Source organism: Lipomyces tetrasporus, assembly GCF_029532465.1.
Source record: "Lipomyces tetrasporus strain NRRL Y-64009 chromosome Unknown POJ06scaffold_6, whole genome shotgun sequence".
NCBI classification, from domain to species: Eukaryota; Fungi; Ascomycota; class Lipomycetes; order Lipomycetales; family Lipomycetaceae; genus Lipomyces; species Lipomyces tetrasporus.
This window is the reverse complement of record NW_026611601.1, coordinates 149,068-167,421: the sequence shown is the minus strand read 5'-3', so window position 1 is coordinate 167,421 and position 18,354 is coordinate 149,068. Positions and strand designations below refer to the sequence as shown.

At 46.3% G+C, this 18,354-nt stretch overlaps 8 protein-coding genes across 8 annotated transcripts; 6 read left to right on the top strand and 2 right to left on the bottom strand.

Moving 5' to 3' along the window:
- Positions 1–942: 942 nt before the first annotated feature.
- On the bottom strand, positions 943–2,160 carry POJ06DRAFT_268461 (catalase-like domain-containing protein; the record flags this gene model as incomplete). Its single annotated transcript, XM_056189311.1, has 2 exons — positions 943–1,013; positions 1,782–2,160. The coding sequence occupies 2 exons, from the start codon at positions 2,158–2,160 to the stop codon at positions 943–945; spliced, it is 450 nt and encodes a 149-aa protein (XP_056043025.1).
- Positions 2,161–2,206: 46 nt separating this feature from the next.
- Positions 2,207–5,044, bottom strand: POJ06DRAFT_253949 (catalase-domain-containing protein). Its single transcript, XM_056187700.1, has 11 exons — positions 4,771–5,044; positions 4,590–4,719; positions 4,510–4,533; positions 4,249–4,459; positions 4,091–4,183; positions 4,034–4,041; positions 3,852–3,975; positions 3,508–3,795; positions 3,365–3,449; positions 2,878–3,303; positions 2,207–2,751 (listed from the first exon to the last, which is right to left on the bottom strand). The coding sequence occupies exons 1-11, from the start codon at positions 4,796–4,798 to the stop codon at positions 2,681–2,683; spliced, it is 1,488 nt and encodes a 495-aa protein (XP_056043024.1). The 5' UTR covers positions 4,799–5,044; the 3' UTR covers positions 2,207–2,680.
- A 651-nt stretch (positions 5,045–5,695) lies between these two features.
- On the top strand, positions 5,696–7,842 carry POJ06DRAFT_112840 (uncharacterized protein). The gene has a single exon (XM_056184104.1). It carries the CDS (start codon positions 5,878–5,880, stop codon positions 7,618–7,620), a length of 1,743 nt encoding a protein of 580 aa, XP_056043023.1. The 5' UTR covers positions 5,696–5,877; the 3' UTR covers positions 7,621–7,842.
- Positions 7,843–7,883: 41 nt separating this feature from the next.
- Positions 7,884–8,943, top strand: POJ06DRAFT_253946 (uncharacterized protein). Its single transcript, XM_056187699.1, has one exon. It carries the CDS (start codon positions 8,275–8,277, stop codon positions 8,836–8,838), a length of 564 nt encoding a protein of 187 aa, XP_056043022.1. The 5' UTR covers positions 7,884–8,274; the 3' UTR covers positions 8,839–8,943.
- Positions 8,944–10,272: 1,329 nt separating this feature from the next.
- POJ06DRAFT_253944 (uncharacterized protein) lies at positions 10,273–11,710 on the top strand. The gene has a single exon (XM_056187698.1). It carries the CDS (start codon positions 10,290–10,292, stop codon positions 11,439–11,441), a length of 1,152 nt encoding a protein of 383 aa, XP_056043021.1. The 5' UTR covers positions 10,273–10,289; the 3' UTR covers positions 11,442–11,710.
- A 1,417-nt stretch (positions 11,711–13,127) lies between these two features.
- POJ06DRAFT_112797 (uncharacterized protein) lies at positions 13,128–15,490 on the top strand. Its single transcript, XM_056184103.1, has 5 exons — positions 13,128–13,344; positions 13,433–13,970; positions 14,032–14,318; positions 14,432–14,553; positions 14,621–15,490. The coding sequence occupies exons 2-5, from the start codon at positions 13,442–13,444 to the stop codon at positions 15,342–15,344; spliced, it is 1,662 nt and encodes a 553-aa protein (XP_056043020.1). The 5' UTR covers positions 13,128–13,344; positions 13,433–13,441; the 3' UTR covers positions 15,345–15,490.
- On the top strand, positions 15,406–15,983 carry POJ06DRAFT_112792 (uncharacterized protein). The gene is made up of 3 exons (XM_056184102.1): positions 15,406–15,543; positions 15,594–15,761; positions 15,818–15,983. Exons 1-2 carry the CDS (start codon positions 15,444–15,446, stop codon positions 15,743–15,745), a joined length of 252 nt encoding a protein of 83 aa, XP_056043019.1. The 5' UTR covers positions 15,406–15,443; the 3' UTR covers positions 15,746–15,761; positions 15,818–15,983.
- Positions 15,984–16,025: 42 nt separating this feature from the next.
- On the top strand, positions 16,026–17,024 carry POJ06DRAFT_281789 (short-chain dehydrogenase reductase; the record flags this gene model as incomplete). The annotated part of the gene is given in 7 exon segments (XM_056189976.1): positions 16,026–16,071; positions 16,142–16,183; positions 16,203–16,525; positions 16,615–16,704; positions 16,756–16,860; positions 16,902–16,928; positions 16,950–17,024. The coding sequence occupies 7 exon segments, from the start codon at positions 16,026–16,028 to the stop codon at positions 17,022–17,024; spliced, it is 708 nt and encodes a 235-aa protein (XP_056043018.1).
- Positions 17,025–18,354: the final 1,330 nt, after the last annotated feature.

Sequence of the window (18,354 nt, the reverse complement as noted above, 5' to 3'; positions counted from 1 at the left end):
TCCCAGTACTCCGGCTCCGGCGGATCCGTGTTATGGGTGCGAAACACTCAGGAACGTACCCTCGAAAGTACGTTCCTACACTTATTATTTATTCTCGCCGTAATAAAACAACACCTTATGAAAGTACACGAAGTTCAGACTGAAGGTTAGCTATCGTTGCGTTGTCCTACGAACGATCACGAGTAAGCATCAGTGAACACGGTAGAAGAAAAATTGTGTTACCTTGACTGTACGAGTGCACGTTGGTTCCAGTGCCTAGGGGGAATACCTCAAAAGCCCACTTCCCCCAAAATATTTCATCATTCAACCTCTGTTATTAATGGTGCCTATTTCATAGATTTAGGGCTGTTGACGATATTCGAATAGACGAATATTATTCGACCGATTATCGGCGTCGGATACGATATCGGCCAATCCCCGGCGTCGAATACGAATATCGAATATTATTCGAAGCATTCTTCGACCATCGAATCGAATATTCGACATATCGTGCCGATATTCGATATTCGACATAGTATTACATAATCAACCGTAGAGAAATGAATACAGTGGGATTTCAAGCTCGAGAAGCCCTAATCCTGACCCTAACCCTAAACTAGCCTGTAATAGGAAATGCTCTAACTTATTTAATTAATATCACGTGATTTGGACCGATATTCGATCGAATACGAATATTCGAGCCGATATTATTCGACCTAAACCTTATTTGTCGAATACGAATATCGAATATTATTCGAATGCCTTTCAAGAGTCGAATATCGAATACGAATATTGGGAAAACCGCCGATATTCGTATTCGCAACAGCCCTACATAGATTCCAAATAGTTCGCCAGGAAGCACAACATACAGTAAGAAAACTCTTCTATCCTGCCGCTGCAATCCAGTATAATTAAGAGAAGGGCTTTCCTCCTTAATGTTGAATCAGTGATTAAGCCATTATTTTACAACAAGCTAGCTTCAGTTGCAGCCTGGATGCGGGCAGCGAGGCCGGCATTGACATGGGAGAACAGGACTGTTTTGTAGATTAGCAGGAGTACAATCAATATTTGTTTGGTATATGAATATGAGACAGGGATTATCTTGCGGTAGAGTCAGGGCTGTGGCGGATGCGGATATCCGCCAAATTTTCCCATATCCGCATCCGCCATCCGCCTGTTTGAAATTGGCGGATATGTATCCGCCTTTTTATCCGATTTTCGACAGCATGGCGGATACGGATCCGCCAGATATCTGGCGGATATCCGCCAAATCCGCCATCCGCCATCCGCCTTTAAAAATTTGCAAAATTCATTAATAGTTATTATATATCTAATTTCCTCAAAAATTTCGCAAAGTTCTCTAACATGATATTTGAATTTTCTAAATGGACTCGCTGTAGCGGACGCAACTTATATGGTCGGTGATCCCCGCTACATGTGAGCCGGTACGACAAGTGCTAGAATAACTTCTTGTCGGACTAGTCGAACTATGCAAGTTGAGGGTTAGGGCTAACTGTGACCCTAACCCTGCTCGATTTTGACTTTTTTTTCAATTTAATTAAGAATATACGGATTATCCGCCATATCCGCCATATCCGCCAAAATGGCGGATCGGATATCCGCCTCTTTGAGGGTTGGCAGATTTCTATCCGCCATCTGTATCCGCCAATCGAAAGTATGGCGGAAACGTATCCGCGGCGGATATCCTATCCGCCAAATCCGCCTATCCGCCTATCCGCCTACAGCCCTGGGTAGAGTGAATTTCAATACTAAAAAGAAAGAAATTGGCACGAATAACATACCGTATACCATGCTTTTGAGTCTCGAGTCCTTAACCCCACGAAGGTGACCAGCTACATTTCCAATGAATCGTTCCTGGTGGCCGGTCTCCCGACCCAGGACTTCCCACAAAGCGGTCGCTTGCTCAAAGTCCCCGTCGGTAATCTGAGTAGCAAAGCTACAAGCTTCTCCTACCCATTTTTCATGCTCGGTCAGTGTACTCGCAACTCTGCCGTTGCCGTTTGAGGCTGGCGCGAATGTAGTCGGTCGCAGAATAGAGCCAACATAGTTAGGATCATCTCCATAGTTGGTAGAAAAGTTCATGAAGCCATCCCTCTGGAAAGGGCAGTACACAGGCAAGCTGGCAGCGTTGGTAGGGAGCTGCTGGTAGTTTACACCCATCTTTGAAAGTCGAGCATAATATAAACATCAGAATACGTAACAAATTAACAATGTCTAGAATTAGCCAATTTATCTACGTCGAGGCACATTATCAAAACACCTGCCGGCTATCGTCCACGTCAAGCATGGCAGATGAGAGTACACGAACTTTGATCCTTGGTCGTCCTACTACCAATCCGAGTAGGCATCAGTGGATAGAATCTCGCATAGTCGTTAGCCACCATATAACGACTACAGCGAAACTACTTTTCTCGGTTGAATTATCGGATCCGACACTGTATGAGAGGACATTATTTCCAATGCGTAGGGGCAACCCACTCCCCAAAAGTATACTAAGGTATCATCCTTCTACCTCTGTTATTCATGGCCACTATTTTATAGATTCCAGATAGTTTAATAAGAAGCACAAATACTGTTAGAGAAGTCTCCTAACCCGCCCCTGGCCCCTGCAGTCCAGCATAAGAATAATGAAGAGAAAGGATTTCCTTCTTGATGTCCAATCAGCGGTTAGGCCACTATTTCACGATAAACTAGCTTCAGTTGCAACCTGGATGCGAGCAGCGAGGCCGGCATCGACATGGGAGAACAGATCTGTATTGTAGGTTAGCCAGGAGTACAATCAATATTTGTTTGGTATATTGAATATGAGAGAGAGATTATCTTGCTTAAAGGTGGATTTCAGTAACAAAAAGAAAGAAATTGGCACGGATAACATACCATATACCATGTTTCTAAGTCTCGAGTCGGTGACCCCACGAAGATGATCAGCCACATTTCCAATAAATCGTTCCTGGTGGCCGGTCTCCCGACCCAGGACTTCCCACAAAGCGGTCGCTTGCTCAAAGTCCTCGTCGCTAATCTGAGTTACAAAGCTACAAGCTTCTCCTACCCATTTTTCATGCTCAGTCAGTGTACTCGCAACTCTGCCGTTGCCATTTGAGGCTGGCGCGAATGTAGTCGGTCGCAGAATAGAGCCAACATAGTTAGGATCATCTCCATAGTTGGTAGAAAAGTTCATGAAGCCATCCCTCTGGAAAGGGCAGTACACAGGCGAGCTGGCAGCGTTGGTAGGGAGCTGCTGGTAGTTTACACCCAGGCGGTAACGTGCAGCATCAGGATACGCGAACATTCGAGCTTGCAAGACTGTGATGTACCAAGTCAGCAAAGAATCCTTAGTAGTAAGGGTACTTGTGGAACACTCAACCAGGATCGGCGGACGGAGCAATGCCTGGAACCATTGTAGATGGTGAAAAAGCCGCCTGCTCAATATCCGTAAAATAATTCTTGGGCTGTAGAACGTAGATCAGCATTCATTGCTTGCTCTCTTCATAATTCATGCTGGCTTACATTGCGATTCAAAGTTAATCTACCAATTTGTCTCAGCGGGAAGTCTTTATGGGGCCACACTTTGGTCATATCGAAAATATTCCACTTGTACTTCTCTGCCTCACTTGGCTCCATAACCTGCACATAGACATTCCAGACAGGGTACTTGCCTGTCTCAATCGCGTCGTATAAGTCCTGCACAAGATAATCCGGATTCTCGCCAGCAATTTGTACAGCTGTTTCTCTGGTAAGATTCTTCACACCGAGCTGTGTTTTGATGTGGATCTTGACGTATTTGAAGGATCCATCCTGGAACACCATGAATAAGCCTGAATTGATATGCTGAAATTGTTACTAATACATACCTCCTGGGTAAATTTGTATGTATGCCCGCTGTAGGCATTCATATGGCGAAGCGAAGCAGGAGTCCCGCGGTCGCTGAAGAGATGCATGATTTGATGAATGCCTTCTGGGTTGCCAACATGGAAACTAGAAGTTATTAATATCATTTTTGCCTTTTCGGTTGTATGGCGCTCTCCTAACTTACTCCCAGAACTAATACTAATTAGCAGGACATGCTATAATGTTCTTGCCTGTTACTTACCATATTTGCATCAGGGACATTAGTTCGAGGATGCCGTTTGTGAGACCGGTTCAATGACGGAAACTTAATCGGGTCCCTGATAAAGAAAACGGGCTATGGGAATTTGAACCATTCGAATTAGTTGCCTTTCTTTAAATAAACTAAAGCAAAAGACCTACTGTATTATTGAAGACCCAGTCCAGATTACCTTGGTCGGTGTACAGTTTCATAGCCCAACCGTGGACATCACGCACGGTATCGGCCGAACCCCTTTCTGGCCCTACAGTAGAGATCCGCAGGAGAACCTCTGTTTTCTTTCCAACAGCGTTGAGAAAGCTGGCGGAGGTGATATCTGAGCAGTCATGAGTGACTTCGAATTCTCCATAACCTCTTCAAGTATAGGAGTTAGCTAATGGATTTTGCATTTTAGATCAACATACCCCGCAGCTTTCGCGTGAACAACTCTAGGGACAGGAAAAGTAAGTTCGATATCCTTGGACGGTGTCTATTGAACACTTACCGCTCAGGAATTCTCTCGCGCGAAAAGTGAGCCAACGTCTCAATAAGCTGAGTGTCTTGCAGCAATACCAGACCGCCACCTGACCCATTTCGCACTTGAACGCTGGTGCTGTTGCTTGCGTACGGACACCCTGACAATATGGTTATCATCTGGACATATGCGGCTTTGTCAGAGTACATACCTTCAGCGAGAGTATAATGAGACGCCATGGTTATGTTTAGCTTAGGGGAACGGTGAGAGAAACAAAACCAATTGCTACGAGGTTGGGATAGAGCTATTTAATGTGGAGCAGGTATGTGCCAATATATATTGTGTCCTGAGATTATGACGTGCTGCATTCTTGGTGCCGTCAACTGGGCAGTTGAACTCCAAAAAGATTTACGTTTAACCCAATCCGGGAGACGCGGAAGCATTGGTAACAGCTCGGATGAAGCTGATTTAAGCTGATTTGACTCTGCTCCCTATACAAAGTGAAATCTATGTGGACCTCCACAGAACACGTTACAACCTTTATGCTATCATGCTTACGCAGTTATGCGCCATGACATAACGACGCAGAGATAGAACATAGAAGAAATGCACCACGTCTGCACAGGTCAATAATAGAAGAACTAATACTGTACTGGGCTACATAGCGTTTGTTGATGTGAGTTAGCACCAGAGAAGACACCGTATACTCCATGCGCGCGAAGTACACGTTCTTGCCACTGAGGCTGAGAAATGCTCGATACTACTACTATTTTGGGTACACCTACTTATGCACACAGAAACAGAGGATTGTAATTACATTCAGCCACCGCGTCATTGAATTAGTTGTATTGGGGGTGATTCCGGCCAGGGTATACTGGAGCACGCGATTGGTCAATTACTATTTCCAACCTCGGACATGTCGCAACCCTAGTATGAAGCAGTTTACTTCATGATCTCGATCCGGTGTCACCGGAGAGAATGATTGGTCAATTACTGCTGCCAAACACGGACATATCACAACTTCGTATTTAACAGTTGATGATTTCTGATCCGGTATGTGGAGAACAAGACGATTTGCCAATTACTGCTATTCCAAACACGGATATGTGACGACCTCGTATGCAACAGTTTACTGGACGATCGGCGGTTAAACTGGATAACACGATTGGTCAATTGCTATTCTGCTCGTCTGATCTCGCACTTATAAACATTTTGGCTTCCAGCAACCTATATAAAGCTTGATGAAATCCAAGCAGGGCTAAGCTCAACCAAATTCATTATTTGTTTTCTAAACCACTCACTCAATCTATTTTTCGGTATGACTGTTCAGGACGGTGCTCGATTTGACTTTATTGTCGTTGGTGGAGGCACGGCAGGTAACATCGTGGCCTGCCGCCTTGCGGAAAACCCAAATGCCAGAATTCTGGTCGTTGAAGCCGGTATTGGCAGCTCTAAGGATAACGAGGAGATCCGAACTCCTGGACTCGCAATGGAGATCCGTGGCAGCCAGTACGACTGGGCCTACAAGACGACTATGGTCAAGCGCGACGACTATGAGCGTATTGAGAAGCCGAACACCCGTGGAAAGGCCCTTGGCGGCAGTTCGTCCTTGAACTATTTCTCCTGGGTGCCTGGTTCTAAGGGTACCTTCGATATGTGGGAGGAATACGGCGGGAAGGAGTGGACCTGGGATCCTCTTGTTCCATATCTTCGCAAGAGTGTGACATACCACGATGACGCTGGCTTGTATCCACCGGAACTCAAGAAGATTGGCACCGGTGGTCCGATTCCAATTGCCCATGCCGACCTTATGCCGGAGATGAAGGGTTTCCGTGACCTCCTCACTAAGGCCTGGGAGTCCACCGGCGAGCCTATCACCGAGAATATCTTCGATGGTGAGATGCGTGGCCTGGCGCATAGTGTCAACACTATCTATAAGGGTCGGCGCTCAGGTAGCTTCCTCGCGGTTGCGGACAAACCGAACATTACTATTCTTCCTGAAGTTTACTCGAAGCGCCTTATTATCGACGATGCTGATCGCACCGCTAAGGGTGTGACTGTGATCACGGGATCTGGACAAGAGCTTAGCTTCTATGCCACCCGTGAAGTTATTGTCTCTCAGGGTGTTTTTGAAACTCCGAAGCTTCTGATGCTTAGCGGTATTGGACCAGCGCCCGAGCTGGCTAAGCATAATATCCCTGTGATTATCGATTCGCGTCACGTTGGTCAGCATCTCTTGGATCACCCCGGTGTACCCTTCGTCCTTCGTCTTAAGGATAGTTTCTCGATGGATAGCCACGTCTTGAGAAAAGGCAGTCTACAGAATCAAGTTTTGGCAGCTTACTCTAAGAGTCACGCTGGCCCTATGGGATCGCCGTTCCTCGAGATGATCGGTTTCCCTCGCATTGACAAGTACTTAGAAAAATCCCCTGAGTACCGCGAGGCAAAGGCTGCAAACGGTGGCCTTGATCCCTTCTGTCCGTATGGACAGCCTCATTTCGAGCTTGATTTCATCCCTCTGTTTGGCAGTGCCTTTCAGTGGCACTTTCCACACCCGAGCAAAGGCAGTTATATGACGGTTATGGTAGATCTCGTTCGCCCCGTGTCTGAGGGCGGCGAGGTTACACTGAATAGCGCCGATCCTTTACAGCAAGCTAATATCAACTTGAACTACTTCAACAACGACCTTGATATTATTGCTATTCGCGAAGGTATCAGATTCGCCTACGATGTTCTCAAGAATGGTGAAGGGTTCAAGCATATTGTTGAGGACGAGTACCCGTGGGATATGCCCCTCGATGACGATGAAGCGATGAAGAGAACTGTGTTAGATCGTTCTCAGACCTCCTTCCACCCTTGTGGTACTGCCCGCCTGTCCAAAAACATCCAACAGGGTGTGGTGGATCCTAGCCTCAAGGTCCACGGAGTCAAGAATCTTCGTGTTATCGACGCGTCTGTTATCCCGGTTATTCCCGACTGCCGTATTCAAAATTCAGTCTACATGGTGGCTGAAAAGGGCGCCGATGCGATCAAGAGCGACCACAAGGACTTTTACAATTAATTATGCAGAAAAGTGTCTAGAATGATAGTTTGGTTGCTAGTTTGTTAGCTTCTACGTTTTTGTCTCTGTACCTTGTCTTTCTCTCCTCTTTGTTAAGTCTCAGATAAATAGCAACTGAACACCAGTATCGAACACCACTATTCAAGAAATAATTAAATAAATTTAGTTGTTGAATGCAGCCTAGGTCTAGTTCCTCTCTAGCCGTGACAGTCTTTCAGCGCTAACTTCCTTTTTGATCAGGTCTTTCATATTACAATTAAGGTAGGGAATAATGATGCTGGCCCGGGACTATTTAATGGCCACGAGTTTAAAGTCCTGTTCAATGACGCAATAGATTATAGACGCACTAATAATACCCAAAGTTTAAATATCGGTATGGATGGGTCAGAACGGTGCTACCGTGGACTTGGGGTTGGTCGTCTCTATTGCTTCCTCCATTTCCCTGTTTGTCTCCTCCCGTATATATATACATACATTTTCTAGTCTCGGCCGATGGAATGCAACCATCATTGACCTCGAATGTTTCAAGCGACTGGCCTGACATATTAGCTTCCATTGTTTTTTCCTCTGAGCCATCCTTGCTATCCAGGGCACCATAATTCGGATTCGAGCCAATGCCGAGTGTGGCCGCTCGCGCTGGTTTTTTTTTTTTGCATGAAACACGAGCAGTTGGTCTTGCAGCCTCGATATCGACCAATAGTGGCTACTGCGAATATGCAATCGGAGTCTATATCGGCACCTGAATTCGAGGAGGATGGCGATGCAGATATTGATCCCGCAGCGGTGGATGACTATAGGTTAGTTGAACTCGTAGATGATGCGGAAACTGGCTTCGCTGCAGACATGCAGTTAGTGATGGAGCTCTTCGAAGAAGAACGAGCGAAGGTAAATGATAAGTTTGCGAAGAAGTGCATTGCTGCGAATGCGCCAAACAGGACTTTGGTTCATCTGAATGATTTGATTCCTTGTGGAACGAGGAATATATCCTCCTGGTCACCGCGAAGATGGTTTCGAAACCGGCTGAGGGATGAAGAGGGCTGTTCTGGACGCTGCAAGGCTGCATTCGACCCTTGTGGTACTAACCGTCTGTCCAAGAACATTGACCAAGGTGTCGTTGACCCAAAGCTCAAGGGCCATGGCATCAAAAACCTCCGCGTCGTCGATGCTTCCATCATCCCCGTTATCCCTGACTGCCGTATCCAAACTCTGTCTACATGATTGGCGAGAAGGGCCGACTTGATCAAGGCTGACCACAATGATCTTTTCAAGTAATTCTGAGGCGCAGGAAGTCCTGGAATTGATAGCCCGATGAAAGTAGGGAGTTGAGATATACGTCAGATTCGGTGTCTCATGGTTAGATGAATGTTTAAATGGAAATTCATTGATTTTTTGGAACACCTCTCTCTCTTTCTGTGGAGTTTCGTGAGGATGGACGGTATTAATTGTATCATGGTGGGCATCCATTCAAGTGAATAACTCATCGTTCGTCGTCATCTCATACTTCGTAAGGACAACAACCAGCCTGGCAATCTCGTCTCCACAATCCTCTCAACTCTTCTTTAACCTTCCCAACTACTCCAAGTCTCGCTCTAAACTCTTGGGAATAACCTTCTGCCTAATCGCTAATCTCGGTTCCTTCTTACAGTCCATCAACTATGCCTTTGCAATGAAAGTAGAATAGACACAGGAGGGAGAGGGAATATTAAGGACGGGAAATCTCGAGGCTGCGACTGCGGGGTTGTCGTTCGAATGGGGACCTGATATGCTCGAAGTTGTCGGGAGTGCTCGTCACGCTTAGAGATTTATTGAAGAAACTTGGAAGCGTATGGAAGCTAGGATGCGGTCCAGTTTGATAATTTTTAACAATGGGTGGCGGTGCACAAGATGGTGCCCATTTATATTTTAGCGCGTCCAAGAGAGGCATAGTGCATTGAAACTCCATGAATCTCCTTGTAAATCATCACATGCAAGTTTAACGTTTACCCAATCATACTGCATAGCAGTGTTTAGGGTTCAAAATTCAGTATCTTTATGCCCCTCCAAATTATGACCATTCCTATTTGGGAACAACTACTTTAGCCACTTACAGGCTTAACACCTCAAGGTGTTCCCATCTTGGAAATAGTAAATCGCCAATAATTGCTCTCCGATCGTAGGTCTAACGGCTGAGTTGCCACCTCCACTTGCCCACCAAAAGGCACCTCAGCCTTCGCAGCATGGAATGAGCAAATTGAAGTATGAGAGGGGATAAAATGCTATCTAAGGCGAAAGGTAATAGTTGAATCTGGAGCTGCAGACACCTATCCTTGAGCACAGAAAGTCTGAGAGTAGACAAAGCAGCGCGACCATCCCATCTAGCATTCCTACACGAGATAAATGACATGATGTGATGACCTACGAACCTAATTGGACCTTCTCAAGTCTAGATAAATTTGAGTGAATTACTTGGCCTATACATAAAAGCGGCGTTGCAGGGGTCGGCCGCTATTAGGAAGGTGATAGTAAATTTGGTGGCTAGGGGAAAAGTGTATTCACCGAAGCGGCTGATCGGAGTGTGAGATACGGGTCCTCCATAGCCGGGTAATTACCCGATTGCGCCAGAGCTAAGAACCCTACTCCATACACATACGTTATAAGAATCAAGTGAAGATCAGTGGATTAAGTGCGGAATGAATACGAACAAGATCGGTAATATCATCTATAACGGGCTCCGAAGTCGACTATATCCTATATCCAGGATCCGAGACCTAGTAACATTAGTTAAAGAATTACGACGACCCCTATCAGGTCAGCCGAATCCTCAAGACCGCCGTACTCGACGTCGACCTATAGTTTGTCATCTACCTATCGCTGAGATGGCAACAAGCGCAAGGATGAGCCGGCGCGTTCCCATTGAGGCGCAACGCGTCGACGCGCCGCTAACACAGTCGGCGACCTTCCTCGTTCTGTCGGTCACTGACGGCGCCGACGCGACTGGGACCGTACGCTCGACGCTCGCGAGCATCGACGACCTCGCCAAAAACGTTTCCATTCGCGATCTCGGTGCCTCTTTCGCGTGCACCGTCGGCATCGGCAGCGACATCTGGGACCGCGTCATTGCTCTACCCCGGCCCGCGGAGCTCCATCCCTTCCCCACCGTCAAAGGCGCGGTCCACACGGCTGTCTCGACGCCTGGCGATCTGCTCTTCCACATTCGCTCGGAACGCCGAGATTTATGCTTCGAATTCGAGCGGCAGCTGATGGACCTCCTCGGCGACGCTGTTACGGTTGTCGACGAGACCGTCGGCTTCCGCTACTTCGACGTTCGCGACCTACTCGGATTCGTTGACGGCACGGCTAACCCGGTCGGTCCCGCCGTGCACCCCTCGATCTTAGTCGCTGAGGAGGATGCATCCGCCGCTGGTGGCAGCTACATCGTCGTTCAGAAGTATGTGCACGACCTCAAAGCGTGGCATGCGCTCCAGGCCGAGCAGCAGGAGGCCATCATCGGCCGTACGAAGTTGGACAACGTTGAGCTTGACGACGCGGCCACTGGCCAGCGGTCACATAAGACGCTCGCCACGATCGAAGATGAGAACGGTGATGAGCATGACATCCTCCGCGACAATATGCCGTTCGGCTCCCCTGGTTCATGCGAGTTCGGAACATATTTCATCGGGTACTCGCGGCATCTGTGGGTCATCGAGCGGATGCTGCAGCGAATGTTTGTTGGGGACCCTCCGGGGCTGCATGACCGCCTACTCGACTTTTCGAGGCCGCTGACGGGCACGACGTTCTTCGCGCCGTCTGCCAGCTTGCTCGCCAGCCTCGACTCCGACTGACGGACCTCATCCTGTCACGCAATTGAGCGACTCAGGACATCTATGGGATTAGAGAGGCGTCTGTTGATCTAGATACATAGTCAATTGGGTCCGAGTCTGATGCCCTATCCATTCGGCATTACGATTAATAATCAAGAATATCAAGTTGTTGATCTGTTTGATCAGTTTTCTTGTTAAGGACTATAAGCTATTTAATAGTAAGTTTTAATAAATAGAGAGGTGCCTCTAGAGTCGACCTCAAGTAAGAGTAAGCACAAAGGCCTGAGTTACATGTAGTCTGCTGAGCCCACTTCTGAATGGAGCTCTTAACCTGATTAGTTATTGTAGGAATTGTGATTGCAGTAGACATATTCTGACATCCAGAAGTTAATCAGTTGTTTATACATCTTAACATGTAGGGGAGTAGAGGAACGCATTAGGGATGGGTAAGCTCAAGTTCCTTCACTTGGAACCCTAAGTCAAGTCGTGTTGCATTAAAGTTTGACCACTGCGCTAGCGTCTTGGCAGAATTATGAATAATATTCGTTATTCGTATTCGACGGTAACGAGTGGAAAATGTTATTCGTGTCCACCCCTAATTTAAAAATTTCATAACGTTGTTTACCGTGCTCGACGCGATTGCGGACTCGAGATAGTGAATTGTACCATATTCGATGACGGTGTTTTCGTATGCGCCATAAGTGCATCAACGATTGGTCGGCTCATTACTAAACTTGCCCTTGCTCGAAACGTCCGAAGTCAAGTTTTTCCAGTGACAGATCAAGTGAAGTGAAGTAAGACTCGAATTGACGCCGAGTTGACTTCGCGGAATCCCAAGAGGAGCAAATTTGCCCGAGCAGAGTCCAAGTGAAGTCGAGTTCAAGTCGACTTGAGTGGTATGGTGCGGGACAGCAAGAACCGACCAAATTTTTTACCACACTTCTAGAAACATCACGTCATGGCACCACATCGATATCCTCCTAGAAGCTAAATCAGACGATAGATTGCCATTTAAAAATACAATTGGCTAGTTTATTTTTGACGAAAAAGAAAACCGACCGAGGTTTGCTACATTTTGTACGGCCACTTTACTATGGGAGTGGAAAAAATTGGCGGGATTACGCAATAGATACTACTTTAACTTAGGCATTTATGCCATAAATATGAGAGGTATTTGTTAGTCACGTGGTGTCACCTGATTCGGAGTCTCGTCGCGTCGACGCGTCAAACAGAGTAAATAACAATTGAGTCAAAGCGTGTAGCTTTCATTAGCGACAACTGCAATGCCAGCAAAATCCAGATTCAGAATGTGCGAAATTATGCGAGGAAAGCATGGTACATTGAATCATATTCCCGAGGCTAGGTAGGCAAGGCTGCGGTCTTTGTCGTGAAAAAGGTACAAATGACATCGACGGCCGCCAGAATCTTTGGAATTGGAGTGAGTTAAAAATTTCGCATGCTATATAATATATTTCACATAATCGTTTTTATGATTTTCTTGTAAGTTATTTAATATAACGGTGTCCTCCGTTGCTTCTCTGCTGTATTAGTTGCGCAGTTGATGCATGCTATATATGGAATATACATCAATTACCTGTGCATTTATGTAAGGGTTAGGGTGATCCAAAAATTTTGCGGTTTCTAACGGCGTGGTCGGTTCTTGCTGTCCCGCACTATACGGCACTAGTCCCAATCACGTCGGATCCGATTCGAAACTTTATAGCTGAATAATAGAGGGGTTCCGCAACCATTAAAAGTTTCGCCGACTTGGACAAACGTGGGATGCACTCCGGACGGAGATGAAAGAAAGGACTTCGAACTGACAGTTGGCAAAAGAAATTTGGACTTCCATCTTGTCCAGATCGTTCATATTCAGCGCCTTATCGCAAGTATCGTCACCCAGATAGGGGAAAACGTAGCAACTGTAGGTTACCTGATTCTGCCCCTAGTTGTCCAACACGAAAAGCGGACAATGAAGGATTTTTATTTCTGTCGTCTAACGAAAGTAAAAGATTTGTGAGATGGATGTATCAGAAGCGAGCACCTTGGGAAGAGGGGCTTTTCGAACGCCGGATACTCCGAACTCGTCCACGCACGGCAAAAGTCCTCGATTTACCTTTGTGCTTGAAAAGAGTCAAGCTGGCATTCGAAGTCATGCCATGCGAGAATACTGGAAGCAGCGACACAAAACAAAACGAGAGCATCCCCTTCGGCAAACCCCGCAGAGATTGTTACCTCGCACAGCTCCAGCAACAAGCGGTGCCAGTCACTCTAGGCAACCAACCCCCTCGGACCCCTCAATCAACGGTCAGTACATGGATAAGTTGGACTTCTTGCATGAACAAAGCTCGGAGTCCATTTACCTTAGCGAACTTGAGCTGTTAGCAGCAGATTTGGCAACAGACATCGACAGGGAGCAGGCCAACATTGCAGGAGTCCCTGCACAGGTTCTGACAGGAATGAACCATGCTCTAGCGGGTGTCAGATTCGATCCCTTTGACACCTGTCCAGTTAAACTTACCAGTGAGCATCAGAAGCTATTGCATCACTGTATGTCTCTGCAATTTCAACTCATTCCAAAGGAAGCATCTCCACTAACCTCTTTCTGCAGGGTTAAGCACACATGCTACAATGATGTTTGAAGAGCTGACCATTACCAGCTTTAATCCGATGAGGGATGTTTGGTTTCCCCTTGATCTATCAAATGCTTCCTCCTTTAATACTGTGATGGCCCACTCTGCTGCACACTTGGCCTACCTTCAAGGAGCAATGGATTCTGTTGATGCTTTGAGGTACAAGGCAGAGGCTGTGAGAATTCTTAATTTATGGCTCAATGATCCTGTAAAGTCATTAAGTGATGAGGCCTTTGCTGCTGTCGTACGACTTCTTACATTTGAGGTAAGAATCACTTGTGTCTTACACTGATATATGCATATTCTTCCAAGTTTGCATTGCATATATGCATTCTGAATAGCACCTGTTCATATTTTGACTTACTATTATTAATGCAGAGATACTGGGGAACTGAAGCTGAATGGAGAGTTCACCGTGATGGACTCCAGGGAATGATTGAAGCACGAGGAGGTCTTGCTGAACTACAAGATAATTGGCGCCTGGGACTTATTGTATGCCTGTAGGTCTATTGTTACCACTTTTTATGGACTGTAGTGAAACAGACACATAACTGATAAATCTGTCAGGGTCTCATTAATGGCTAAACCATCATGGTTTGATTCGTCAAATCGCGTGTGGGAGATATCTGAGCATCATCTCAATAATTCTCTGCATCCTATGCGGGCCTCAATCATTGACCTGCATAAAATTTACTGCTTATGGCTGATATCATTCATTCAAGATATGCGAACTTTAATGAGAAGTTCTTCCCAGCTATATCAGCAGGGACTGGCGGTATACCCTGCAGTACATGATGCAGTGTTGCTTTTACATTTCTATTTTCAACTTGATGCACAAACATCCATGCATGAACCCAGTTGCTCTACTCCAGAATACGATCGGCTTGCATGTCTATTGTTCATTAGTGTGCTGCTGCAAGAATCAATGTCCTCATCATACACTTCCACGGCAACTCCACCTACGTCTGACTCATTCTCCAGTCCATCTAGCAATAGCTTGGCTATCCTTGATGTGTCCCTGCAGGAATCACGGAATATGTGGGAAGGTTCGGTGGGAAATATGCATTTATTTCTTTTTCACCACTTTGTGAACCTTCCGAATGGGTCACTGAAAACCAAATATGCTATGCAGATGACAGATGTTCTTGGGCATCTGAGCCTTGAGGCACGCAGGGGAGTTGAAAAGTGTCTTCTCAATATGTTATGCGGCACCAAAGGAGGGAAGTTGAGATTTTCAGGTGAGGATAGTTGGACTCCTGATTCACTGCTATCTTCCATGCATGGTGAATGATCTTCCTCATCTAGCAGTGTGGATATTGTTCGGTAGAGGGTTCTTGCCTTGATAGAGGCTGTCCGCTTCGTTAACGACATTCTGAGAAACGGTGAGGGAATGAAAGAGATCATTGGAGAGGACTATCCTTGTCCTATACCACGCCAGTCGGATGAAGCTATGAAGAGAGTCATTTTGGAGAGATCCCAGACTGGATTCCGTTAGTATCCATTTCCCCTATACCCAGTGCATATACTGATAACACTTCAGATTCGTGTGGTCCACTGCGGCTTTCTAAGGACATCAAACAGGGTGTTGTGGACCCCGAACTTCGCGTGCACGGTGCCAAAATTATCGCGTCATTCATGCATCTATCATTTCTCTTATTTCTGATTGCCGCATCCAGAATTCTGTGTACATGATTGGAGAGAAGGTAAGGTAACCTTGGACCAATTGTTTCATTAACATGGTTCTTGTGCTAATACCCTTGGTAGGGAGCTGATATCGTAAAATCTGCTCGTCCATCTCTTTATTAGAGTAGCTATCACAGATGAAGTCGTTGCTTGCTTGGCTCTGAAACCACTCTAGGGTGGACTCCCATAGATATTGAAGGTGCAGTGTCGGAATAATCTAGGTGTATCGCACACTAAGCCTACTAGTTAGTATTGAGGAAATTAAACTAAATCAATTTAGTTCTTTTTAATGCAAGTTGTAGTTGTCTTTCTTCTCTTTTTTAATCCTTGTAGAGGTAGGAATGAGGGTTTCATTGGCAGCTTCCTATACCGCAGTTCTTCGTCACACCTTAATATCCAACTGAGTCTTCGCCGACCAGATCATTATTGTCACCGGTTCTAATGTCAGTCTCGGACTAGGAAGCAGTACGGCATTTCGCCCGTTGCGACGCCAAAAAGGTAATCCTCGCCGGCCGCAACGTGGCCGCGGCCGAGAAAGCCAAACAGTCGATCGAGAAATCGACTGGCAGAACCGACGTGGGCGAAGTCTGGGAGCTAGACCTCGCATTCTACGCCTCTGTGAAAGCATTCGCAGAATGCGTATCGAAATTGCCGCGAATCGACGTTTTTTTAGAAAACGCCGGCATCGCAAAGGTTAACTTCAGCCTTGCAGATGGCCACGAGCGCACCATTACCGTCAATGTGATCAGCATCTCTATGCTGGGCCTGCTCCTCCTCCCGAAGCTCAAGGTAACTGCGAACGAAATCCCCACCTCGAAGCCTCACTGGACATCGTGAGTAGCGGGGTTCATGCCCAAACGGACCTTCCCGAATGGAAGAGCCCTAACACCTTTGAAGCGCTGGACGATGAGAAGAACGCCAACATGAAAACTCGATACCTGACTTCAAAGCTGTTGGAAGTCCTGTACGTGAAATCGCATCGAAACTCGCAGACTCGGAGGTCATCTTGAATATGTGAGCCTGGATTTGTCACTCGGAACTGGCGGTTGACTCCTCTGTTTTATGAAATTGGTGATTGCACCACAAGTGAAGTTGGTGGTCGGACTCCGGTGGCTGCTGCGACAGTAGGCGATGAAAGCCATGGTGCATATGGACAGATGGCAAGGTGGACAATGGGGCTTTGAGGGCATTTGTCACCAGCTAAGACGGAGAGAAAGCGCAGAATATGTGGACCGAATTGAAAGAAATTCTGGAGAAGATTCTGTCGGGAATCACGAGGTCATTGTAGGGAGGGTACACTTGGATGGAGTGCTTGTTGGAAAGATGAGAATAATGTAGTGATATAGCAGGGTGGATCCTCACAATGAAGTGGCTACATTGTGCACAAATATTTTATGGTCCTCCATTATTGCTTATGTGCGGCCCAGTGACTAATAGGTCGCTATTACTGTATGCCTGTATGATTGAAATAAAGTTCACGGTGACAAAAGATCAAAGTTGCTAATGGAAATTCAACGCCGCCAGAGGAATTACTTGCCACTAGTAGTTCCTTTCTTTGGTGACGGGGGGGGGGGGGGGGGGGGGGGGGGGGGGGGGATGTCTCTTTGATTATTTTGGCGAAAAAGCCGTAAGTTATTTCGTGTGTTTATGGCTTCGACAGTCTGCACGTAAATTTCCAAACTATCAAATTTGGTGATGTGCTGGGACTCTAGGTTTAGGGAAGAGAACGTCTGATTTCAGATGCCTTGCCATAACGCGGACGGACAACTGGTACGTGTAGACACCCTTTCAATTGCCACTTCACAATTATTTTGTGCCCAAAATACATTACAACGCCCTATAGAGTCATTTGTAGGGCTGGACACGATACGATATCGCCGGGTTTTTGCCCATATCGCATATCGTATCGCCGGCCAGAAAAGTCTGGCGATATTATCGCCTATTTATCGCCCACTTGTCAACTGGGCGATAAAAGGCGGGAATAAGTACCGATACTAATTTAACGCCATTAAAATTAGGGTTAGGGGTTGGCAAAAGGGGTTCAGCAGAATATATTGAATATAATCTCTGTAACTCACAAAATATCTTTGCTGAGGAATTTTGGCGTGCACTTAATTGAGTAATTACTTAGTCTTTCCATCTCAACGCCCTTTATTTACCGTGATGAGAATCAAGCGGAATCTCGGCGACACGATACGATATTCAACTCCAATATCGCATATCGTATCGCCTAAATTATCGCCAGGAATTTTCCTCTGGCGATATCGTGTCCAGCTCTAGTCATTTGTTGGGCAGCTAAGAACCCCCAAAAGAGTGCAACCAACCTGTATTGAAAACTTGGCCGTCGGCAATGCACCTACCAAGAAGGTAAGGTCACAAGACACTCAACGTTTAAATTTAGGGATCGGCACGGATAATATCCAGGCTAATTTTTCCTTATCCGTATCCGTATCCGTATCCGCGTAAAATATCTATATCCGTATCCGTATCCATATTGGCTTTATCCGTATCCGTATCCGCAGTATCCACGGAAATCGGTAATATCCACGGATACGACTCACGTGACCTTGAAGGGGCTTCTGCTCAGTCGTTTTTGGTTTGGAGCCCAGGACTATGGA